At 53.1% G+C, this 25,480-nt stretch overlaps 1 protein-coding gene across 2 annotated transcripts in view; it reads left to right on the plus strand.

Annotated features, from left to right (window-relative positions):
• Positions 1-25,480, plus strand: part of SORCS2 (sortilin related VPS10 domain containing receptor 2) — a 553,507-nt gene that overhangs the window by 472,956 nt on the left and 55,071 nt on the right. For both annotated transcript variants that reach the window (XM_060106386.1, XM_060106377.1), the window contains 5 exons: positions 2,136-2,209; positions 6,318-6,382; positions 10,073-10,191; positions 12,913-13,002; positions 24,112-24,291. In XM_060106386.1, the coding sequence (XP_059962369.1) occupies positions 2,136-2,209; positions 6,318-6,382; positions 10,073-10,191; positions 12,913-13,002; positions 24,112-24,291 (528 nt within the window). The remainder of the gene's footprint in view (positions 1-2,135; positions 2,210-6,317; positions 6,383-10,072; positions 10,192-12,912; positions 13,003-24,111; positions 24,292-25,480) is intronic.

Consider the following 25,480-nt stretch of genomic DNA (forward strand, 5'->3'; position numbering starts at 1 on the left):
GAGCTGCCCCAGGGCCCTGGGCACCATCCTCCCTCCTGCTCCCCCAGCATCTGGCAGGTGTCTGTGCTCAGGGGCCATCCTTTGCCTTCGGGTCTGTCGTTTCTCCTCCTGGACCACGAGCTTTGCAGACGCAGGGCCGGGTGTGGCTCAGCCCCGGAGCTCTGGGCCAGAGAGCCTGTGCTGTACTTGGCTTCTCTTGGCCTCCAGGGCCAAGACGCATTTGGGGAAGCACCAGGGCTGTGATGGGGAAGCTCACACCCATCACGGCCACCTCTTGCACATCACACTGGCTCCCAGGGCCTTGGTTTAAGAAATGCAGCTATTCGGTGCTTTGTGACCGCCTGGAGGGGTGGGATAGGGAGGGTGGGAGGGAGACGCAAAAGGGAGGGGATATGGGAACATATGTATATGTATAACTGATTAAATTTGTTATAAAGCAAAAAAAAAAAAAAAGGTTAATCATTAAAAAATTAGCCCCCTGAAAATTTGATTGGAATAAAGTTATACCACAATAAAAAAAAAAAAAGAAAGAAATGCAGCTATTGAGGGGCTTCCCTGGAGGCGCAGTGGTTAAGAATCCACCTGCCGATGCAGGAGACACAGGATCGAGCCCTGGTCTGGGAAGATCCCATATGCCACGGAGCAACAAAGCCCGTGCGCCACAACTACTGAGCCCGCGCGCCTAGAGCCCGTACTCCCAACAAGAGAAGCCACCACAATGAGAAGCCCGCACACCTCAACAAAGAGTAGCCCCTGCTTGCGGCAACTAGGGAAAGCCCGCATTCAACAACGAAGACCCAACGCAGCCAAAAATAAATAAATTAATTTAATTTAATTAATAAATTTATAAAAAAAGAAAAGAAAAGAAATGGAGCTATTGAGTCCCAGTGGAGGTTGGTGCAGGATGGAGCGGACGCTCCAGTGTGCGTGCTCCCCCACCCCACCCTGTCCTGTGATCCCCAGAGAGCTGTCCCCTCCCTCCCCTTCAGGTCTTGCCCTGTGGCCCCTGCAGGCGTTTCCCAAGCCCACTCTGCTTGCTTGAGGCTCTGTCCCCACCCAAGGTCCCCAGGTCAGAGCCCTAGACGCCGCCTCCCCCTTCCCTCCTCCCAGGACCTGTTCAGCTCTCTAAACAGGCCCCTTCCGGAGCCCTTTCCTCCTCTCCATGAGCCTGCTGCCCAGGACCGGACTGAGGCCTGGCCTCCTTGGGGCCTCCCTGCCTCTGCCCCATGGCAGCTGGCCTCAGCCCTCCTGAGAGCCTCATCTTGTCCAGCGGCCTGGTGGTCTCAGGCAGGGCTGGCTGTGTACTTTACAGGGTCCAGTGCAAAATGAGAAACGTTTAAATATTGGGACAAACCCTTTCTTCCATGGTCTCTCTCCAGCTGTCACAGTGTCTTTATGAGCTACTAATGTCATACTCCCTGTGCATAGGGACACAGGCAGGGTTGACGCAGACCTCTCAGGCTCCCAGGGCCTCAGGACTCAGCGCACAGCCACCCAACCTTGACCCTCCCCAGGCCCAGGCCTCCCCCAGGGGTGGAAGGCGGCAACGGCCCTGGAGGCGCTGGCAGAGCCGCGGGAACCTGGGCTCCGAGCCCCACACCAGCTCATTGCTCATGGCTCTGCTCACAGATCTCGAGTTCAGAGATAAAATGATTAGGTCCTTCAAGTTAGCGACCTCAGAGCATTAAACCCCAAGCATAGGCCCTGGGCTACCGTAGCGGTCAAGGCCCCATCCAGGCTTCAGAGGTCTCTTCTGACCTGACCGTCTCACCTTTCCTGCTCCCTCCTCCAGAGCGCCCTCCCTCCGCCCCACGTGCATAAAGGACATCAGGTCCCTCCTGGGTGCCTGCACTCAGACACACCTCCTCCGGGGACCTCTGCCCCTGTCTCTGGGCTCCTACCAGCTGGCCCGGGGTCGAGACTGGCCCTTTATGGAGCCCCCATGCCTGACATTCCGCCTCTCGGAGGCTGGTCTGCACCCACCTGGAGCACAGGGCCTGCCCCCAACAGGTCCTCGCCAAGGACCGGCCAGCTTCCCCAGGGGCAGTCGTCATCCAGGGGTGATGCAGCTCTCAGAAGAGGCTCACTCCTCATGTCATGACCAAACTTTTCTCTCTCCTCCTTCTGCCCTAAAGCTCTACGTATCGTCTGACCTGGGGAAGAAGTGGATTCTTCTGCAGGAGCGAGTGACCAAAGACCATGTGTTCTGGTGAGCATGCCCCCGCCAGGACCCGGGAAGCCCCGGCGAGGCCAAGTCAGCACCCTCAGCCCCCAGCTCAGGTCCCCCACCTTCTCCTCTCTGCCCCAGCCCTGCCCTCCTCATCCCAGGGGGGCCTCCGGGGAATCCTCTCTGCTCTGCTGGGACAGCGTAGGAAAGGGTTGAGAGCTGGGGCTTGGTGTCTCTCAGGCCACGTGCGCACCCATGAACCAGCTGTGCAGTTTCGCACACGTGAATCTCCCTCTCTGGGCCTCCGAGTCCCCCATAGTAGGGAGAGGCACTAATGCACATAGAGCTGGCCCAGTGCCTGACACACAGCAGGCCCACTGTCCCCCTCCCCATGGACCCCCCTCCCCCTCCCCCCCTCCCCCTGCCTCTCCTGTCCTGGTCCCGACTCATCCCCCCGGCTGATGGCCCGGCGGTGCAGCCTCCCCTGCCCCATGGCTTGCTCAGCCCCTGCCGGTCTTGGACCCTCACTCCTGCCCCAGCCGGTGCCCGGGCCCCCTCCGCGTTCGTGTCATCTCTTGGGAGCCACTCAATGATCGATTTGCGTGGAGCTCTAGTCTCCACGAGAGGCTCCGGTGCTCAGGAAACACCTGTTGGCTAAGCGAGTGAGGCCCGCGAGCATGAGACATGGACGAGGTCCAGTGCTTCTGCAGAGGGAGCAGAAGCCAAAGGCGGGGCTCAGAGCCCACGCTGGCGCCCCTGACCCGGCTGCCACCACCCCCCAACCTGAACTACCTCTGGAGATGCATGCAGTGACACACGTGCTCTTTCCACCAAATTGCGTTTTCCTGAGTGTGAAAATGACACACACTCACGTCCTCTCCTTTCTTATCTCATTTGGGCTGCACACGTACGCCCAGGCCTCCCAGCCAGGCACAGCCCTGCGTCCCCAGGACAAACACTGTGGGAGGAGCTTCCCATCCCGTCCTGTTCCTTCTGCGTCTTCATGCTAATCGGGGCCAGGAACTAGTTTGCGGACTTAGGGCCACAGGCTGAAGGGAAGCTTTGGTCTTGCCTCTGGAACAACGGCCTGGGGGTGTGCCTTCCGCCCGTGGGGTTGGGGGGTGGGTGTGAAGGCTCCCTCCACATGGCCGCCCTCGAGAGGTCCCGGGTCCTTCCTCGGAAACTGGAGCGCGGCATTAATCACAGGCCCTGTCATTCTTGTCAACTGTTAGCCCGCAGGGGCTCAAGGAGGTGGGGAGGGGGGCCAGGAGGTGGGGTTTCTGAGCAGGGCGGCCTGGGAAGTTGGCAGGTCAGGACTGGGGGGACTGGCGGGAGCGGTTCTGCCAGTGTTTCCAGTCCCAGGGAGACCCCTGGGGCCACAGAGAGAAACAGCCCGCAGACACTGAAAGCCAAGTTGGTGCTCATTCAGACACGTCGTTATCACGGGCAAATCAAATTATGTCTTCCCCCAGGTTTCTCAAATTGCTCCAAGTCGTTATGCGAGAGGAATAATCACGCCAGACACTTGTCTGCTCGAGGCCCAGGAGTCTTCCTGGGAACGTGGTGACAACACAGGGACGGGCGCCTCTTGTAAACAGTGAATAATGCTGTTTTGACAGCACTTCCAAGGCGCTCGCCGAAGCCCCGTGTTCTGTCTGAGACTTAGACCCTTAATGTTTTGAGAAGCTTAAACAAGTGAGCTCCTTAGACTGGCCTCATGGGGCCATGGCCGGGGGCTGGGAGACCTACTATGTTCTGGGCCCATGAATGCCCTGACACGTCGCCTCCCTGCTAGTCTCTCAATGGCACTGGGACAAAATTATAAGGACCGCCCAGCAGCAGCCACATTGTGAACACAGACTGTGCACCAGGCACCAGACCTCGGGTCCGAGTGCATCCTCTTATGAGATCCACACAACGGCACCCAACTGTCTTCCCCTTACGTTACAGAGGGGGAAACGGCAGCCCAGAGAGGCCAGGGCATTTGTCCTAGGTCATGGGCCATGGCTGCCTCTGTCCGCAGCCAGTGACCTTGCCCTTGGCCTCTCTGCCGGGCAGTCTGGCCGCCTGCACTTCCCCAGGCGTTTCCAATTCTTCCTCCCGCCTCGAACCCAACCTCACCCGTAAAGCCTCAGCCTTCCGCTTCCATGAGCTGCAGTGCCTGCCCAGGTGTGAGGCAAGTGGCAGTACTTCTGTCCTGAAGGGAGGTGAGGGGAAGACAGAGTTCATCCCCTCTGGTGGTGTCTTAGAGGGTTTACCAGAACTGTTTGCATCAGAGCTTCCCTTAGCATCCAAAGGAGTAGCAATCAATGCCCTGTGCTCTTTGTTGAGCCTGCATGGCCACAGGTCTTCTCATGTGACTGCTGTTTCTAAACAATAGACCAAGGGCCTTCCCCAAATACTATCTTTGGGGACCTTGACAAACAAGAAGGCCCAGGGCTCAATGCTTGTCATTTCCCACAGGGAGCCAGGCTTCCTCTGAGGTGTGTAAATGCAGAGTTTCACGTGGTCTTCAAAACCCGTGACCAAGGGTTTCTGGGGCAGGGACCTCAGGCCCACTGTGTTCCCTGCCTGGTGCAGGGCCTGGTGTGGGCGTGCTGGGAAGTGGCAGGGGAGAGGCTCCAATGGAGAGTGAGAGAGAGAGGGAATGAGAGAGTGAGTGAGTGGATGAGTGACAGGCCGAGTGTCATGACCCCATTTACAGATGATGGATGGTCAAACTAAAATTCCATCTGCCCAGCGGAGGACCGGTCAGTAAAGGGAACAATGTCTCTCTTTATTCAGAAAAGAGAGGAAAATGTCAGGCAGGGGACCTCCTTCCAAGGAGCTTACAAATGGTTTATTCACAAAACCGAAATCAACACTTCACCTTGCGATGGAGACTCTATGGAAAGTCAGAGTGATTTATGCTGGCAGCCACGTTTGAAACATCACAGACTGCACATCCCGCCACGGGGAGCATTGTGGATTTCTCCTGTCCCCCTGGGACCCCCTGGCCCCTGGAGGAGGTGAAGCAAACAGGCACCCTGGTGCCAAGCCCGTTAGGAATCGGGCTGAGAACTGAGAGAGGCCAACTCCGGGGGCTGTCAGTGGTGGGGACTGAGCACTCAGTGGCAGGGACGTCTCATTGGCCTGGAGGGGCCACGGGGATGCCTGTCCTGGGTGCTGAGTGGCTGTAGGAAGTGACCTCTGCATCAGACTCTCAGTTTGCTGTTTGGCAAAGTCAACGTGCTGCCTCAGATCACTGCCCGTGAGAGGGTCGGCTTGGTGGGTGGAGTTTAATAGTCATACCGGCTGGAATGTGCATTATAACACATAATCAGCTCCCCACACCCATGACGTCCCGGGTGTTCTTGCTCAGGAGATGGCTGAAGTAGATAGAAGGTTCTAAAGGGAGCTGACATACAGAACATGGCAGGAGATGACAGTCCAGTTGATACCTGGAACCGGTAAAATCTGGGAAACCCTGGACCACATCACATCATCCGTTGAAAAACCTGCACTTCACCTCCTGGGTGCCAGGCCCTGTGCTGGGCTGACGGGGGTCAGCGCTGTCCCCAGCTCCCCTGGAGGATGCAGCCCAGTCCCTGCCCCCCCGGGTGTGTCTTTGTCCCGTTCTTCTCGGGCCTTGTTGAATGCTCCATCGTGGGCAGCCACGGTCCCCCTGTGCTCCATGCACTGCCCGAACCCCTGGAGCAGTGTGGTCAAGGGAGGGGCCAGTGGCTGAGAACAGTGCCTTCCCAAGGATGTACTGTGAAGGGGGCTCGAAGGGGAGCAGGGACAAGGGAGAAGGACCCTGGTGTGAATCCGGGTCTGCGCCCTCTGGGGAGTTCTGATCACTAACACACATGTGCACGCACACACACACACACACACCTACACGCATACACACACCTCCGCGCACGGATGTGAAAGTCTTCTCTAAACTACTCTAAACGGAAGAATGCCCAGCAAACCCTGGGCCCTGCAAGACAGAGGCCGGGGCTCCATCGGCCTCCCAGGAGCAGGTGGGCTCTCGGGAAGGACTGTGTCCTCTGAGCCCCAGATCCTGGAGGCCACGTGACTGCCTGGGGCTCGGGGACCACACAGGCCGTGCGAGAAGGGCTTGGAGGCTCCATTCCCGACGCCAACCTCAGCCATTCTTTTCCAGGGCTGTCTCTGGAGTGGACACTGACCCTGACTTGGTCCACGTGGAGGCCCAGGAGCTTGGAGGAGGTAAGCCAGGAGGGTACAGGAGCCAGGCGCCCCATGTCTGCTCGCCCTGTGGCCGGCTTGGCTGCCCTTGCCCTTCGTGGCTGGCCCTGCACGGCTGACCTTGCTGTGTTACGATGTGGCATAATTTTAAATGTGCTTGTTTTCCAAGTGGGGATAAACTGAAGTCAAGGAGCTCCACTCCAGTGGCAAAGTCTATTGAGAGGACGACTTGTTCTGGCCCCTGAGCATTGAGTGTTTCCCCATCTCTCAGCGCCCACCCTGCCCCCCACCAAGCTTGCTGAGTGCTGAGGTAGGGCAGGGCCTCCGATGGCTCCCCCCGTCCAGTGGGGCAAGGAACTTCGTGGCCGATGAGCCCAGGGGCCGCGCATGCTATGAGAAATGTCCTCTGTGCTCCTGAAGGAGTGGCACTGGAGGCAGAACCATGGGATGTTCTAGAACATCAGAGCCGAGAGGACCTGTAGATTGTGCCTTCATTCAACAAACACTCACTGAGTCCCCTGTGGACCAGGTCCATGGCTGACCGTGCTGGGGATGCAGCAGGGTCCCCAGCAGGGTCAAGAACAAGACACAGCCCTGCTCCTTGCCTGGTGGGGCGTCCTGGTGGTTTCTCTCGGAGTGGAGACCCGGGCAGGGTCACACCTAACCGACAGTGGGAGCTGACAAGTGCAAACAGCTGTCCCCTGGCTGGGCCATACTGTGTGGAGCATAGGTTCAGTGGTGCCAGGCACTGGAGTCCTGGCTGGCGACAGAGGCGCTGGCGTTAGCTCCCTGCCCACCACGTGCCAGCCACACGACCCTGGAAGTGACCCTGCACCTCGGACTCCTTGTCTGTGAAATGGGCCCCATACGTGGTGCTCAGCCTGGGGACGTCGTGTGTCAACGTGTGCTGGGTCCCTTGACCACGTCCAAGCCCCCGACTCTTCCCTGGACCAACCCCCATCCTGCGGGGATGTCACTGTTGCTTCAGCTTCACTGACCAGGAGCAGAAAGCTCACAGAGGCTCCAGGCTTTCCCCAAATCACAGGGTCACGGGCTGGTACAGACCACAGCCCCATCATCCTCCACACACAAATCCAAAAGCATCCAGGCCATACTCATGGCGACCTGATCCCCAGCAGGGCTCAATGCAGCAGAGGCGGGTGATGTCTCGTGATCTCCCACCTCCAGCGAGGAGGCAGGCCAGGCCTCCATCCTCAACAAGGGGCGCCGTTTTCACCCAGCGATGATTCCACATAGCCCACCTACCCCGGGGGAGGAGGGACCCTGAGCCTAGCAGCTGTGATGTGCACGTGAAGAGCCCCCAGGATGGAGCAGTGTCCCTCCCCCGTCTCCCCTACCTCCAGCCACCCCAGCCCGAGAGCCCTGTTAGAACCCAGTCCAGCCAAGCTTGGTGGCACAGCATCCGGGCCTTTAGGACCCACCCCACTCACCGGCCCCACCTACCCTCCGGCCAGCCTGAGCTACGGGCCATTCCCCAAGGTCACCTTACACCTGTCCTCGCCCCTGCGGGAAGGCTGCTCCCCATCTGTCCACCTTGAACACTTTCTTGGGCTGCCCACCACCTCCTCTGGGCTCCACAGCACCCGGACTGCCCTGTCACATCTCTGCACACTTCCCCGGGCCTGGAGCTCCTTGGGGACAGGGCAGGGCCTGATCGATTCACCTCTGTGTCCCCAGTAGAGCCACCAAATGAATAAGCACATGACCAGGTGCCAGTCGCCCTGAGCAGATGCTGGGCCCCTGCGCTAACGTGGCAGGACCCTGCGGCCACAATCCGTGCCGTGGACACGAGGACGCTCACTGCCTGTCACACCACGTCACTGTCGGTCCGTCTGCCTCTCCCCAGAGCTGCAGCTGGTGCCGGTTCATGAGAGCCAAGCGTCCACCTCCCTACTCAGCCCCGTGGTCAGAAACTTCATCTCGGCAGCTTGAGAATGCCTCCCTCCCGGGGTGGGGCGGTGGTTTACACCAGAGGAATTGGCAAGCGCTGTGAATCGGCATTTCTCCCACTGCACAAACCTTCAGCCCTGTGAAAGGGGGTCTTTGTCTGTCTCGTTGGCAGTAGAGCTGGAATAGGGAGGGATGAGTGAACAAATGAATGAATGAATGCGTGCATGCATGAATGAGTGGGCAAGTGAGTAAATGAATGAATGAACAGGTGAGTGAGCAGATGGCCCACTTTGAGTCTGGCCTGGGCTCAACTCCACGGCGCGCCCAGCCAGGCAAGCCCACGACAGGAAATTCAGTGTTGACCACAGGGAGTGACCAGGCCGTTCAGAGGAGAGATGGAGTGGTGCAGGAGGGGCCATGGTACAGCTGTGGCTGATTGCAGACCTACTGTGCACACGGTCTCCTAGACGGTCACCTGCTCTTTTGACGTGGGCATTAATACCCACGTTACCGTGGAGGAGCTGAGACCCAGGGGACCCTGCCGGTGAGTTAGGGCAGGTCCTCCGGCCCCCAGCCCCGCCCCCTGGCACTCTCCGTGCTGCCCGGCCACCCAAGGCTGCGGGCAGGATGTGCTCCGAAAGCGCTGATGTCTCTGAGCGCCCTGGCTGGGCTCCATTTGGTCCCCATGGTTAAATGCCGCTCCTGCCCAAAAGCGGTAGAGACGAGCTCCCCCGGGGCGCAGGCTCCAGGCTTTTGCGCAAGTCCGCTGGGGCCCCCAACCCGGGAAACAGAGGGCTTGACGTAAGAGCAGCGGCTGCCTGGCAAAACAGGGGTTCAACTTGCTTGATCGTAGATATTTCTAAAGGGATGAAAGTGTTTGTCTAAAGTTAGAGGGGAAAGAACCCCTGAGTCCTACCCACACCCACCCGTTTAAGTTGGAGAGACTCCAGGAGGGTGGGAGGGATCCCGAGTCATGATGGGTGCCATGGATGCCTGCCATGGCCCTGCACTGTCCCTTCCCTGGGTGACCACATGCACCCAGCTTGCCCAGGGAAGGCTGGTGGGTGGGAGATGTGTGTGTGGGGGTCTCCTGCCCACCATCTCTCCGGATTGCTCTGAGGTCCCTCTCCCAGACAGAGGATACAGGTGGCCACGGATGTGCAGGTGCCGTGCCTAACCCTAACCCTAACCCTAACCCTAAGCCAGGGGCAGAGGGCGCGTGGGACAGAATGTGGATCAAGTCCTTCACTCGCACGGCAGTGCCCCCCTGCACGACTTTAGCCTGGGGTCAGCAAATGCTTTCCGTCAAGGCCAGCTAGTAAACGGTTTAGCTTGGCTGGCCGTGTGGTCTCTGCTGCCAGTGACTGCCATTGTATGGTGAAGGCACCGTGGGTGACGCGTAAACCAGCAGGCACTGCTGTGTTCCAGTGAAACTTCCTTTAGGAAGAGCTGGAGGCAGTCCGGGTGGCCCTGAGCTAGACAAGTCTCCTAACCTTGCTCAGCCACAATTTCCACATCTGGAAGATGGGACCATCGCTGCATGGTCCTGAGTATTAAAAGAACTCCTCTCAGTAGAGCGCCTGGCACAGAGCTGCCCCCGCTCAGCAGCAGCTGTAATCACAGGGCGCACCGTTTAAAATTCAGACCCACAAACACAACCGGCGGCAGTGGTGTTGGAACGCAGACCGAGACAAAAGGGTTCAGCACTTAATCATGTCTGAGACTGTGTCTGACTCCTTCAGCTAGAGTCTGAGTCTTTGAGATTTCATGCACCGCGTGGCTGGCTCTTATCTCCCGCAGGTTTTCGGTACGTCACCTGCCAGATCCACAATTGCTCCGATAAGACGCTGGCAGTGCCGTTCGCGGGCCCCATTGACCACAGTTCTCTGACCGTGCAGGACGATTACATCTTTGTTAAGGTGAGGTTCCTGCTGGGGCTCTTGGAAATGGGCAATAGGTGTGGACTATAAGCCACTTGGGGGAAAATGGAATCACTCAAACAGGAAGCAATAAAATGGCTATTTTACTTTCAAGTGCTACTTAATTCAGTTTCCCCTGCCCCTGTGATGGTGGTGGAAGGCACCCCCCAAACCCCATAAGGCCAAAACACAGGGATGCCACCTGCTCCCTCCTTCTGCCCACTATGAACTTCCCACAGCCCAGGGCCCCCAAGCCCAAACCCGTTTTGTTCCATCTGGTTCCAGTGACTTTGAAATGATATTCAAACCTGTTGTCTCTGGTCATTTCTCTTGGCCACCAGGCATCAGCTATCCACAGCCCAGGGACCAAGCCCTGCTGCCTGTACACACGGGTACTCAGATCACAGTTGGGACCACCATGTGGTCTGACCGTTCAGACACTCCAGGAAGCAGCTGGTCATACCACTTCTTGATTACTTCCACCGATGAGGAGCTCACTCCTTCTAAAACAGCCTACCCCTCTCCTGGATAACTCAAATCTTTTGGAAATGTCATTCCAGCACTGAGACAAAGTGTTTCCTCTACTCTCATCCAGTGACCCCTGCTCCGCCCTCTAGGACCCCATGAGACAAATACAAAGGCTCCTATGAAGATGGCCCCTTAGGGGCAGCCGCTGGTGTTCTCTCCCCCGAAGGCTCCCCCGTCTCAGGGACATTTCATCACCCCAGGTGCCCTTCTCCACACACAGAGTGTACCAGGGCTTCCTGTGAATTTGGGGGCTGGAACTGGCAGGGTGCGTCACGGCCCCCATTAGAGCAGGCAAGGCAAGAGGCTCCTGCCACCATCGGCCCTGATTCCCAGCCCCGCCCCCGACTCCCAGACCCACCCCCATTCTCCTTCACCTTCTGCTGATGCCCAGCCCCACGGCTTCCCATCCCTTCTGTGTGTTTGCACCAACTGTTCCCTGGGCGTGGACCGCTTGCACCCCCTTCTCCACCTCCTCCCCCAACACTGTCGTGCACCACCTCCTCCAGGAAGCCTTCCCTGACTTCCACTCTACTTCAGGCCCACAGGTTGCCTCTTTGGAGCGCCCCCAGCTCTGTGCCTTCCTCTGTCACAGCCAAGCCACACTGTCGTCCTTTACTGTTTACTGTAGACCCTGCAGTCCGGTGCGGGTGGGGGCTCCGGGTCTGTTCTCAACACCGCTGTCTTCCCAGCACCTCCCATTGTGTTTCTGCAAATACCTACCAAGGTTTGGAGCAATGACAACATTGGCTTCTCTGACAACCGTATCTCACGTTGAGTGTTTTCTAAATGTTGTGATTGTCCGGTCTGCCAGCGCCCCAAGCCTGAGACCCCGGGGGCACAGCTGTGGCTAGACAGGTTGGGCTGGTCCTCGTGCAGCAGTAGGCACCATGCACCACGGGGCCCCAGGATGGAGTGCAGGGCTCAGTTAGAGGTGCTGGGAAGGCCTGGCCGAGGGTGGGCCATGGGAGGGGGATCGGGGAGGATGGAAGATGCCGGATCGGGTGCTGTCGGGAAGTGGGGCCACGCTGTAACTGGGCTGCTCAGTGACCTGGTCTGGAAGGAGGGGGCTCAGGAGGCTGAGCCGTGATGGTGAAGGAGCCACCCCCGCACGCTCAGCCTGGACGGTGCGCGGTCATCGCTGGCTGGTCTGTGTGCAGATGTGATAACGGCTGGCTCTCAGCTCTGTCACAGAGGCCTGGTCTGCCGCTGGTGACGCTGTCTGTGTCCGACAGGGAAAGGCGCAGCCCGCAGTGCATGCCCGGCCGGGGCCAGAGGTCAAGGGCCGCCGTGCCCTATCCAGCTCCCAGCCCACCCCCTCTCCCATCACCCGTTTGCCCCCTTGTTCCTCGTCTTCCCTTCTCACCCCCTCCTCCTTGCTTCTGCCCCAAAGAAGCACATGCTGCTCTTTTGCTGGGTCTTCTATTATATCCCGTGAGAGACAAGTTACTCCATCTCTGGGCCTCACTTTTCTCATCTTTAAAATGGAAATGATCACAGGTCGTGGAGTTGTTGGTTTTGATACCGATGAGCTGTTTGGGGCACTGCTGGCCACATGACTGTCTCAGGAGTGTTGCCTCCCGTATTGTTTCTCTTGCCTCGTGGTCTGGTGGTCATCTTTTGTGGCTTGAGCTTACCTTTGGCCTGCCTCTTCCTCCAGTCAGTGGCTCACCAAGTACTCTCCCTAAGAGGAGTTCTGGGGAACAGAATTTTCTTCACCTTGTCTGTAACTCAGACGTAGGGAAGCCAGGTGCTGAGAGAGCATGGGGAAGGAGGTTAGTTCTAACTGAGGGAGGTGGAGGAAGACTTCCCAGAGGTGGGGCATTTGGTGTGGGGCTCTGAAGGATGAATAGGAGTCTGCCCATTTCAGGCAGAGCATGTATAAGCAAAGTAAAAGGGCATTTTCACCAGGATTTGTCTTGACAAGAAACCTAGTCCCGGGCTTCCCTGGTGGCGCAGTGGTTGAGAGTCTGCTTGCCGATGCAGGGGACACGGGTTCGTGCCCCGGTCCGGGAAGATCCCACATGCCGTGGAGCGGCTGGGCCCGTGAGCCATGGCTGCTGAGCCTGCGCGTCCAGAGCCTGTGCTCCGCAACGGGAGAGGCCACAACAGTGAGAGGCCCGCGTACGGCAAAAAAAAAAAAAGAAAAAAAAAGAAACCTAGTCCCTTAAAAACTTATTTTTCCCCTCCTGTTAGGCAACCTCAACAAACCAGACCAAATACTACATCTCTTATCGTCGCAATGAATTTGTCCCGATGAAGCTGCCGAAGTATGCGTTGCCAAAGGTATGAGTGGGTTCCCCATTCCCCTGGGCCCTGAGCCGGGTGCTGAGCCTGCCCTGAGTCGTGGGGCTGCAGGGCTTTTGCACCTGTGCTTGGTGGTGGCCAGGTCAGGATGGATAAGAGCAAGTTACTCCCCCCTCCCCCTCCAGCTACTGCCCCCTCCCCCTCCACTCCATCCTCACATGTGCCAGCTTCATTCTGTCTTAGCGCCTCTGCCATGTTCCTTCCCTCTGCCTGGTCTTTCTTTTCCCCAGACTCCTGCGCATGTGATGTTTCAGACAAATGTCTCTTCCCACTGACCCTCCAGGCTGGTCCAGGCCTCGGTTTCCTGCTCACACCCGACCTTTCTCCTTCCTGACACTCAGGGTGCTGGGAACCCCCTGTGTCCGTCCTGCTTTCAACTGGAGTTTCCAGGGCTGGGGGGCAGTTTCTGTTTTATTCACCTCAGCATTCCAGCTGCATAGCATAGTGCCTGGTAGATAGTAGGTGTTCAATTAATGCTACTTCCTTCCCCTTGCCTGGCAGGCAAAGAAGGGGGACGTGGAGGCTGTCCAGACCCTTCCCCTGCCCTGCCTCAGGGTGAACTCCACAGCCCCCTCCCTACTGATATTTTATTCCAACTTTACAAAGGAGGTGATTGATGTTCAGAGAGGCTGAATATCTCGTCTGAGGTCACACAGCTTGTAAGAAACCAAAGCAGGTTTCAAACAGAGGTCCAAGGTCCAGGTGAGTCTGAGACCAGTCTTCTGCCAGATCTCCCTCCAGAGGACAGTCTCCATCCCATGTACATAATTCAGAAACACAGATTGAAGCAGCCCTTCTCCCCCACATACTTATCGAGCATGAAATGTAAGCTAGGAACAGACGCTACAGCTGTGAGTCAGACACCCCGGTTTCCTGCCCTGGCTGGGTTTTTAGAGGAAACAGGCAGAAAGTCAAGCAAATAGACAAATGTGTGAAATAATTGCAAGCTGTGATTTGTACTGCGAAGGAAATGAGAGGCCGAGGCAGAGAGTGATGGAGGGTGGGGGAAGCTTCCCTAAAGGGGATGTTTCATCTGAAGTCCAGAGGTTGGGGGAAAGCTGTTCAGGTGTAGGACAGTGCAGGTGCAAAGGCCCTGGGATAGGAGAGACCTGGCTGGAGGATGGACAGGAGGTGGATGCCCTGGCCCCTGCAGGCCCGGGGGCTGTGGCTTGCTGGAAAGGACTTGGATGCAGGAGCTGCTGCTCGGGACATCAGACCCCTCCTGAGCCAGAAATGGGAAAAGTTCCTGAGACTTTTAAAACCTTTTAAAAGCATCTCTATAGAAAAATAAAAGGAAGAGGGGGGAAAATGGAAAGGAAAGGAAAGAAAGAAAAGAAGAAATCTTAATAAAGTCCTTCTAGTGTTGGCTGAGTAAATAAATGAAAAGCTAATGGTTTCATTTATGGCAAATGCCTTTGGCATCTCTGGAGGGTGGGGGGCCTTTCAGCTTCTGAGAGGCTCTTCCTCCGCCACTGGGGGCTGCAGCATCAGCAGCATCCTTTGTCCTACTGTTGGTGGGGGTGGGTTGAGTGGACCCTTGGGTCTCTCCCTGCTCCCCTCTGGCACTGGGACCTGGGCAGATGCTGACCCTTTCCTGGGACGGGGGAGGCTGGACCAGCGGCCAGGCCATCTGAGGGTCTTCTGAGGAGACTGCAGCCACAAATCATGACCTCTGTGACCTTGAGCCCTGGCTGCACCTCCCTGGTCCGTGGCTGAGACGGCAGTGAGTGTTCTTGGTCTTTGGGGGCGTTTGCGGGAAGCACCACTGTGAGTCCCGCTGCAGGCCCTTGACAGCACGTGCTACCTGCTGGCTTCCCGTTTCTGCAGAAATCAGGGGTCATTGAAGAGTCGTGAGACTGTGATGCCGGTACTGCCCCCGCATCATAAGTGATGACAGAAACAGACATGCCCCTCCTGTCATCCAGTTTCAAGGGATGACCAGGAACCCACTTATATCGGTGGCATTTGCACCGATTGGCACTACGTGTCCTCACTCGGGCGTCCTGCCCGGGACCCAGTGACAGGCAGTGGAGGACCGTGCACAAGTCAGGCTGCTCTCAGGGATCACCCACCCCCACCCCGAGTCCTGAAGGGTCCTCAGGACCACATTTGGTCTTTGCTGAGAACCTTGCCCATCCAGCGAGCTGGCTGCTTCATCTCCACCAAATTCAGGAGAGCAGCCAGACCCCAGTGTTCCCCCAACAACAGGAGAGCTAGCTAATTGAATTTCCTAATCAGATTTTGTTATTATAAGGTGAATTTGTAACTCCTACCTGTTTCCTCCCCCCAAACCGCCCCCATCTTTTTTTTCTTTTCTTTAATTGCCCAAGTAACATCATGGAAACAATAGAAATCAGAGCAGAGGGGAGCTCACCACAGCCTCCCTCTCTCCCTCCCTCCCTCCCTCCCGAGCCCTGTTTGGTTTCCCTCGGTCCTGGGCCCCAAGCCAAGGCGACACTGCTGTAGCTGTATCATTGCCGACACTCTGTCTACAGCCTGGCTTTCACATGATGATGTCTCAGGAGAATTTTTCCCAAATGATACATGATATCCACCTTAAACAACTGCAAAACTTTCAACTCAGGAGACTGTACCTTGTTCAGCTAAGCCAAACTCCTGTTGTTTAGACATTTGGGTTGTTTCCATATTTCATAATTATAAACAGTGCTGCCATGAATATATTTGTACCCACAGGTATTTCTTTTTTTATTTTCTCAAGTCAGTCTAAGAAAAACTTCTGGACAAAGGATATAAATATTTGTGGAGCTTAGTTGCTTTCTAAAAGGGTTCCACCAGCAAAGTTAGAATAGACCAGTTTCAACACAGCTTTGCCAAATTTTGTGTTGTATCAATTCTATTTTCCTTATACTTAAAAAGGTATAAAAGGTACCATTCTGCTGTTTTAATTCACCTATCTCTGAAACCTATAATGGGTAAACAGCTTTTATTATATTTGCCAGCATCCTTTGCTTAAATTGTTTACTTGTAGAGATTAAAAAAAAAAATTACTCATGTTCCCTAACAGAAAAAAAAATAGGCAAAGGCTATAAACAGACAAAAGAGGGGAAAAATCCAAGTAACTATTGATTATATAAAAACATTCATAAGCAAAAAGTAAATGCAAATTTACATTAAAGTAAAAAATAGTCTTTTATCTGTAATAAGTTTACATAAAATAAAATAAAACCCATAAAGCATAAGAATAAAGGAAGAAGTGACATCAGGGGAGAGGGTGGAGTGGAAAGCACAGGAGTCTGTCTTCTCACTTAGACAATAATCCACTGGCAGAATCTGCCTGATGTAATTGTTTTGGAACTCCGGAGTCTATTCAAAGGCTTGCAGCTTCCAGGGGAAGGCTTGCACCATAAATCAAGGTTAATATCCACAGATTTAGTTCTTCCCAAGGAAGCAGCTACCCATCTCCCACTCCTGCCCCCCAGCTGCATATTCCTCGAGCAGCAGGCACACAGCTTGCCGGAGCCAGGATGGGCATAGGACCTTGTCCTTAAATATTGGAACTTGCCCCCAATATTGGGAGTCTGTGCTCTGATTGTTGATTGTTGCTTCTGATCATGCATGCAGACACCCAGGCACACAGCTATTATTGCAGCCACCACCAGCTGAAGCAGCTTCCAAGGGATTTAAAGGGCCATGTTACCAAGCCAAACTTGGGTCTACTCGCCCACGTGCAGCAAAGCCAACCCACTGACGCCAGGTTGTGGTGAGGGAAAGTGCAGTGTTTATTACAGGGCACCAAGCAAGGAGTCCAGGCAGCTAGTGCTCAAAATACCCAAACTCCTGACAGGTTTCAGCAAAACATTTTTAAAGGCAAGGTGAGGGAGGGGCATCCCAGGGTATGTGATCAGCTCGTGTGCAATTCTCGTGGTTGATGGTGAGGTAACAGGGCAGGGTCATAGGGATTAACATTATTAATCCTTGGGCACCGGTAAGGATGGGGCAACATGCTCATGATCAAGTAGTTAACTTCTCCCACTTGGTGGTGGTATTAGCATCTGCAAAACAACTCAGAAAATGTGTATCAGATACTATTATCTATGTCCTTTAGAGAGGAGCTAAAGCAGAGCATATGGAGGAGGGGTCTGTCCTGGGAAGTCCCCACAGGGTCCTGCTCAGTTACAGCCAGAACCTGTTTCCACTGCCACCCCACCTTTATTTTCCTTCTTTTCCTTTTGGGAGCCATCATTTAAGGACTAGGACATTGAAAAGCAACCACACATATGGAGGAATTTAGAAAGTCACCAAGCAGGCCCAGGAAAAAGCTCAGGCTCAGAGAAGACCTGAGGACTTGTTTACACCTCAGGCTGATTGCTGACACACAGATAGCCTGCAGCAATAAAATCTAAATAAAAAACAGCAAACCCTGAGGAAGGGAGAGAATCTGATTTCCAGAGTTACTCCATTATTAGATTCCAACATCCAGTTTTCAATAACAAAGAAACCACAAGGCAAACAAAGAAAGTACAATCCATTCAAAGGGGAAAATACCAATAGAAGTTGTCTCTGAGAAAGACCAGATGGCAGATCTACTAGACAAAGACTTTAATACAACTGTCTTCAAGATGCTCAAAGAGCTAAAGGAAATGTGGAGAAAGTCAAGAAAACAATGTTCAAACAAATTAGAAATATAGGCATATCTCACTTTATTGTGCCTTGCAGATATTGTGTGTTTTTTTTTTTTTTTTTTTTTTTTTTTACAAATTATAAGTTTATGGCAACCCTAGCCCTGCATGGAGCAAGTCTACTGGTGCCATTTTCCCAACAGCATTTGCTCACTTTGCGTCTTTGTGTCACATTTGGTAAATCTCACAATATTTCACATTTTTCATTATTACCGTATTTGTTATGGTGAACTCTGATCAGTGACCTTCAGAGTTACTACTATAATTGTTTGGGGCCAACTTAATTGATAAATGTCGTGTGTGTTCTGACTGCTCCTCCAACCGACCATTCCCTCATCTCTCTCCCTCTCCTTGGACCTCCATATTCCCTGAGACACAGCAACATTGAAATTAGGCCAATTAATACCTTTACAATGGCCTCTAAGTGTCCCAGTGGAAGGATAAGTCACACTTGTTTCACTTTGTATTAAAACCTAGAAATGATTATGCCTAGTGAGGAAGGCATGTTGAAAGCCAAGACAGGCCAAGAGCTAGACCTCTTGCACCAAACAGCCAGGTTGTGAATGCAAAGGAAAAGATCTTGAAAGAAATTAAAAGTGCTACTCCAGTGAAAACACAAATGATAAGAAAGCAAAACAGCCTTATTGCTTATATGGAGAAAGTCTGAGTCGTCTGGATAGAAGATCAAATCAGCCACAACATTCCCTTAAACCAAAGCCTAATCAGAGCAAGGCTGTAACTCTCTTCAATTCTATGAAGGCTGAGAGAGGTGAGGAAGCTGCAGAAGAAAGTTTGAAGCCAGCAGGGGTCAGTTCACGAGGTTTAAGGAAAGAAGCAACCTCCATGACATCAAAGTGCAAGGTGAAGCAGCAAGTGCTGATGTAGAATCTCCCATAGGTTATCCAAAAGATCCAGCTAAGATCATTAATGAAGGTGGCTACACTAAACAACAGATTTTCAATGTAAACAAAAACCTTCCACTGGAAGAAGATACCATCTAGGACTTTCATAGATAGAGAGGAGAAGTCAGTGCCTGGCTTCAGAGGTTCAAAGGACAGGCTGACTCTCTTGTTAAGGGCTAATGCAGCTGGTGGCTTTAAGTTGAAGCCAGTACTCATTTACCATGCCCAAATTCTTAGAGCTCTTAAGAATTATGCTAAATCTACACTGCCTGTGTTCTGTAAATGGAACAAAGCCTGAATGACAGCACATCTGTTTACAACATGGTTTACTGCATATTTTAGGCCCACTGTTGAGACCTACTGCTCAGAAAAAGATTCCTTTCAAAATATTACTGCTCATTTGACAATGCACCTGGCCACCCAAGAGCTCTAATGGAGACATACAATGAGATTAACGTTGTTTTCATGTCTGCTAACACAATATCCATTCGGCAACCCATGGATCAAGGGGTAATTTTGACTTTCAAGTCTTATGATTTAATACATGCATTTCATAAGGCTATAGCGGCTATAGACAGTGATTCCTCTGATGGATTTGAGCAGTCAATTGAAAACCTTCTGGAAAGGATACACCATCCTAAATGCCATTAAGAACATTTGTGATTCTTGGGAAGAGGTCAAAGTATCAATATCAACAGGAGTTTGGAAGAAGTTGAGTCCAACCCTTATGGATGACGCTGAGGGGCTCAAGACTTCATGGAGAATGTCACTGCAGATGTGGTGGAAAGAGCAAGAGAACTAGAACTGGAAGTGGAGCCTGAAGATGGGACTGAATTGCTGCAACCTCGTGAGAAAACTTTAAGGAATGAGGAGGTGCTACTTATGGATGAGCAAAGAAAGTGGTTTCTTGAGATGGAATCTAGTCCTGGTGAAGATGCTGTGAAGATTCCTGAAATGACAACAAAGGATGTAGAATATTACATAAGCTTAGCTGGTAAAGCAGTGGCAGGGTTTGAGAGGATTGACTCCAATTTTGAAGGAAGTTCTACTGTGGATAAAATGCTATCAAACAGCACTGCTGCTACAGAGAACAGGGTCAATTGTTGCAGCAAACTTCATTGTTGTCTTCTTTAAAGAAATTCCCACAGGCACCCCATCCTTCAGCACCCACCACCCTGATCAGTGGGCAGCCATCAACATCGAGAGGCAAGACCCCCCACTAGCAAAAAGATTATGACTCACTGAAGGCTCAGATGATGGTCAGCATTTTCTAGCAATAAAGTACTTTTTAACTAAGGTGTGTACATTTCATAAGACATAATGCCATTGTACACTTAATCGACTACAGTATAGTGTAAAAATCACTTTGATATACACTGAGAAACCAGAAAATCTATGTGACTCACTTTATTGTGATATTTGCTTTATTGTGGTGGTCTGGAACTGAAAGCACAGTATCTCCAAGATATGCCTGTACCAAAAAAATAGATAGAAACCATAAATGGAGCCAAAAAGAAATTCTGGAGCTAAAAGGAACAATAATTGAAATGGAAACTCCACTAGAGAGATTCAAAAACAGATTTGAGCAGACAGAAGAAAGAGTCAGAGAACCTGAGATAAGACAACTGAAATTACAAAATCTGAGGAACAGAAAGAAAAAAGATTGAAGAAAAGTGAACACCATCTAAGAGACCTGTGGGACACCATCAAGTGGACCAATACACGCATTCCATAATGCGTGTCCCAGAAGGAGAGGAGAGAGAGAAAGGAGCAGAAAAATTATTTGAAAAAATAGTGGCCCAAAACTTCCTTAAAATTGATGAAAGACATGACTGTAAATATCTTTAAAAGCTTGGTGAGCTCCAAGTAGTATAAACACTAAGAGTTCCACACCAAGACACATTATAATCAAACTGTAGAAAGACAAAGAAAGAATCTTGAAAGCAGTAAAAGAGAAGCCACTTGTCACATACAAGGGATCATCAGGAAGATTATAAGCAGATGTCTCATCAGAAACCTTGGAGGCCAGAAGGCAGTGAGTTGCTATATTCAAAGTGCTGAAAGAATTTGGTGAAGGTGTTCGTTCATTTGGCTGTTCCCTGGATTTTATGTAAAAATCTCTGGGGAAATTTCCCCTATCATGCTTGCTAAAAATGTTTTTAAACTTTCCAAAGTTACTTCTTTAAAATGTTTTCACTACAACTAATGGAATAATGCAAATATATACCATTTCTACCCGCTTACCTCTCCATTCCTCCTTTCCATGACAATCTCACGTCTTCATTCCTCAGAGTAACTGTTGTAGGAACTCTTAGAGACATCTCAATATTCGTTTTTCTTCTTCATCTTAGTTTAACAAATCCCAAATTTTAGCTGGTGCATTGCTTTCCAGCTAGGACTCTATCTCCCAGCTTCCCTTGCAGCTACATGTGGTTGTTTCTAGAATCTGGTCAGTGAGATTAAGTGGAATTGTCGCATCTGGGAGACTTCTCAGAGTTCTCCTTTAAAGGCAAGCCTTTCTCTCCCTCTTTCCTCCCTCCCTCCTGTTGCCTTGCATGATGACAAGATGGCTGGAGCTCTAGCAATCATCTTGAACCATAAGGACATGGGCCATATCATGGGACAGTGGAATGGTGACCCAGAAGGAGCCTCTGTCCCTGGTGATTCCAACTTCCACCCTGGAATGTCTATCTCTGGACTTCTTTTACATTCGTGAGAAATGAGTTTCTATCTCACTTGAGTCACTTTTTTTTTCCAGTTTCTATTACTTACAATCAAACCTAATTCTACCTGATAACAAACATTGGCAACTCTGGTGTTTCTCTCCACGTATTTCTCTAGGCCATATAGCTATATATACATGCAAACACATAGACATATGTGTAATTTTTTTAATGTCTTTTGTTTAAAAATGGAGTCAACAAATGTCTCTGCTTCTAACTTTTTTTTAAAAAGAATAATGTGAAGGCAAATTTAAGAAAAAAATTGCATATTATTTATCACTCTCTAATCAGTAAAGATTTTTAAAAGACTGTTTCAATGCATGAAGTAAAATGAGCACCCTCTAGTCCTGCTGGTGGGGAAGGAACGTATACTCTCAGGACGATGATTGAACAACATGTAACAAGAGCTTTAAAAACGTTCCTACTCTCCGACGCAGCAATTTCCCTTCTTAGATTTATGTTGAGGAAATACAAAGATGCAGAGATCTATGTTTGGGAATGTTTATGACTGTCTTGCGCGTAACATTGGAGATGCTAAAAGCTCACTAGTGGGGAAATATTCAATGAAATATGGTACATCCACAAAAGGGAATACCATGCAGTCATAAAAGTGGTATTTATAAATAATGTTAATGACAGGGGAAAATGCTCCCCATATAATGTGAAAAAGCAAGCTGCAAACCATACATGAAAAAGTATATGAATCCCACTTGGGAAAAAAACCAGAAGTAAACATTTTAAAATGCTAATGTCAGGTCTCTCTAGGGGTAGCACTACAGGAAACTTTTGCTCCTTTACACATTTTTCGTTGTTTCCCAGATTACAGTAAACATTTACTCAGGTGTGGGGGAGGCAAAGTCAGAATTAATGCAATAACAGTAAATACTGATTGCTTCTCGTGTGATTAATGCCGGGCACTGCGTGAGGTCAGAAACTTGGGCCGATGGAAGGCTTTTTCCTGCTGAGGCCTCAGAATGACCAGTACCCCAATGGAAACAGTGCAGCCTGGCCTGTGGCCAAGCATGGAGCAATAGGAGGGGAGGTGAGCGAGAGAAACAGAGATGACCTCACTTCCCAGGTTTCACAGGCATCTCCCAGACGCCCTACCACCCTACTGTCCCATTTCACAGATTGGGACCGCCAGGCCTGTGACCCCTGACTCTGTAACCCCTCCTTGGCTGTGAGCTGCTTGGTCCACCCATGTCTGTGTGTTAGATTTACAGCCACGGACCAACACCCCGCTCGTGCTGCAGGGTACTCCCTGGTTGGGAGGTGCATCACAGGTGTTTCACGGCACTGCATCCCTTTTCTGCAGAGCCCCTTCTTTTGGCTGCACAACTTGAGGGGGGTGGGTGGGCGCAGGCAGGAGGGGAAGGGGCCTTCACCAGCCTGTGCCCTGCCCAGGCAGCCTCTTCTTCTCGCAATTGAAGGTCTTGCTCGGCTAGACAGAATAGGGACCCGATCTGCTATTAGAGAAAGAGAAACATTTCCTGTCTCTGTGCCCTAACATCAGGTGAGAAATGCAAAAGGAAGTGTACCTCCAAACTGCACCACCTGCAGTGGGCAGGACGGAGGGTTGTAGCCAGCCCCCTCCCTCTGCCATCCGTCTTCTGCTCCTGGATCTTGGCAACTCTACTGCCAGAGGGGCAATAAAAGTCTCGGAGTGATAGAAGGCAAACAGTAGAGGCTGCAGAATAAGAGCTCCTTATGGTTTTGAAATGGGCCTGTTCAGATGCCTTTTCACGTGCCTCCCATGCAGTAGTTGGTGCTGGCTGGGAATGAAAAGAAAAACAAGAAAGTAAGGTTAGCCCTGAGTTTCTTCTTCTTCCTTTTTATTCAATTGTTTTTTTGTTGTTTTTTTTTTAAAATTCTGAATTGTAAAATCTGGCGCTGAAGCCCCAGACGGCTGCCCGGCCCACTCAGGTGCTGCCTGGCCTTCTGCTCCAGGTGGAACCCAGGCTCTGGGCCTTGGCCTTGGCTGCTCACCTGCTCAGGGCAGCCCCCCGCCTGCCTACTGGCCAGGCCCCTGCCCTCGGCTCCCATAGGGCCCTGGCCTGGGGGAGGGGGCCTTGCTGGCTGTGTGCCTGGTGGGGGCCAAAGGTGACTGTGGCCTGGCCAGGAGGAGCTGTGGGCAAAGGGCAGCTCCCGTAGCAGGCTGGTGATGCGGTCCTGGGCGTGAGGCTGGAGTGAATTAATCCATCCCTCCCACCAGCGTACGTTCCCAGAGGGCAGAGGCCAGTGGGGCTCCCTGGTGTAGCCCTGGGCCTAGAACAGTGCCTGGCACACAGTAGGCGCTTAATGAATACGTGTTGAATGAATGAACAGACAGATGACCTGCCTGATCCTCAGGATGGGATGGGGGAGGGGCCCGGGAGGAGACGCCTCCCTGCCTCCCAGAGGTGATGGTCTGGGGTGCATTCTGATGGTCTGGGGGTGCGTGGAGGAAAGCTCCCCGTCCTCGCTGCAGGGGCAGATGGGAGGAGGTGTCACTGCGCCCCACCCAGTGCCCTGGCATCCCTCCCCCCGCCCAGTATAGAGGGTGGGAACGTCATCCCCATTTCGGAGGTGGGAAAACGGAGGCCCAGGGAGGTAAAGGGACTTGGCCAAGGTCATAGAGCTGAGAGGGCAGAGCCAGGATGAAAATCTAGGTCAGCCTGACTCCAAGAGGGCTGTGGCCAAGCCCCTCACTCCCCAGGCCTGAGGCCTGCCCCGCCCCCAAGGCCTGCTCACCCCTCCCCCCGTTCCCCCTCCCCCCAGGCCAGCTTCCCTCTCCCGCTTGGGCCCCGAGCCCGCCTCTGACCCCGGCTCCCCCGCCGTCCCCAGGATCTGCAGGTCATCAGCACAGACGAGAGCCAGGTGTTCGTGGCCGTGCAGGAGTGGTACCAGACCGACACCTACAACCTCTACCAGTCGGACCCTCGCGGCGTACGCTACTCGATGGTGCTGGGGGACGTGCGCAGCTCGCGCCAGGCGGAGGAGAGCGTGGTCATCGATATCCTCGAGGTGGGACCCTCAGTGCAGCCTGTGGTGGGCCAGGTGGCACCCCTGTCCCGGCTTCCCCCCCGCTCCCCATCTCCACTGCTCCAACCCGGGGACCTGCCAAAATTCTGTCAAGGGCCAAATGTTTTAGACTGCTGGTCAAAAGGGTACAACGCAGGTACTTTTAGAACAGGAGAGAAAACTTGCTTTCTGATGAAATTCAAGTAACAATAATGGAGTACCTTGTGATACAGTTCTGCTAATGAGAAGAATGGAATTGGGGGAGATAACATTCTGCTGAGTTGGGGTTCAGGTTAGTGGTCCCCATCATCCACTCGATCACCATCTGTTATCTGTAAAGCCGTTCCTGCCCTGAACGCCACTGCATGAAACAGGGAGGTGACGGAAGTTGGGACCCTCCCCTGTCCATCTCCGGCCTCACGGCCTCCCCGGCCCCAGCCCTGGTCTCCTTGTCCCTCCCCTCTGTGTATCCCATGTCCGTCTGGCTGTCTCTTGCTCCCTCTGTCTCTCCCTTGGCCCTGCAGCTCCTCTCTCTGAGGTTGGGGGTTGAGGCCTCCCTGCCTGCAGTCCTCAGACCTCCCTGTGCCCTCCCTGGGGTCCCGACCCCATCTGTGTCCCATTTAAGCCACTTGCTCTTGTCACGTGACACCGAGGGGCAGATCAGAGGCTCTGAACTGGGACTTCCGGCTCCCACGCCGGGCTCCCTCCCCCAAGAAAACACCCGCGCACCATCCTGTACTTGGATTCCGCAAATGTCAATCCTTCACCCACCGTGGGCCCAGCCTGGACCTGGCCTTTCACAGTCACCTCCTCTGTTCTTGTCCACACCAGAGCCGGGCAGGGGGTCCCTCAGCCGCTTTACAGGTAAGGAACCTGAGGCTCAGACAGGGCAAGCCACCTGCCCAGGTAGACCAGAAGTCAGCGAAAAACCAGAAGCAGCCCAGGGGTGTCGGTCCAAGCTCCATCCATCTTCCTGGCTAGCACTCCCTCGGTAGGTCATTCACCCTTAAATTCCTCCCTCATGCCCTGGCCTCAGGGAGCCCCCAGCCAGTGGGCTCACCTGCAGGGGCCATGCGTTCTCATAGTAAACGCTGGTGGCGGTCCTGCCAGGCTCTGCTGTCCCTGCTGGGGAGGGTGTCCCGTGGGCGGCGAGCCGAGCCTTGGGCATCAGTGCGGGTCAATCCGGGTGGGA

Source organism: Mesoplodon densirostris, chromosome 1, assembly GCF_025265405.1.
Source record: "Mesoplodon densirostris isolate mMesDen1 chromosome 1, mMesDen1 primary haplotype, whole genome shotgun sequence".
NCBI classification, from domain to species: Eukaryota; Metazoa; Chordata; class Mammalia; order Artiodactyla; family Ziphiidae; genus Mesoplodon; species Mesoplodon densirostris.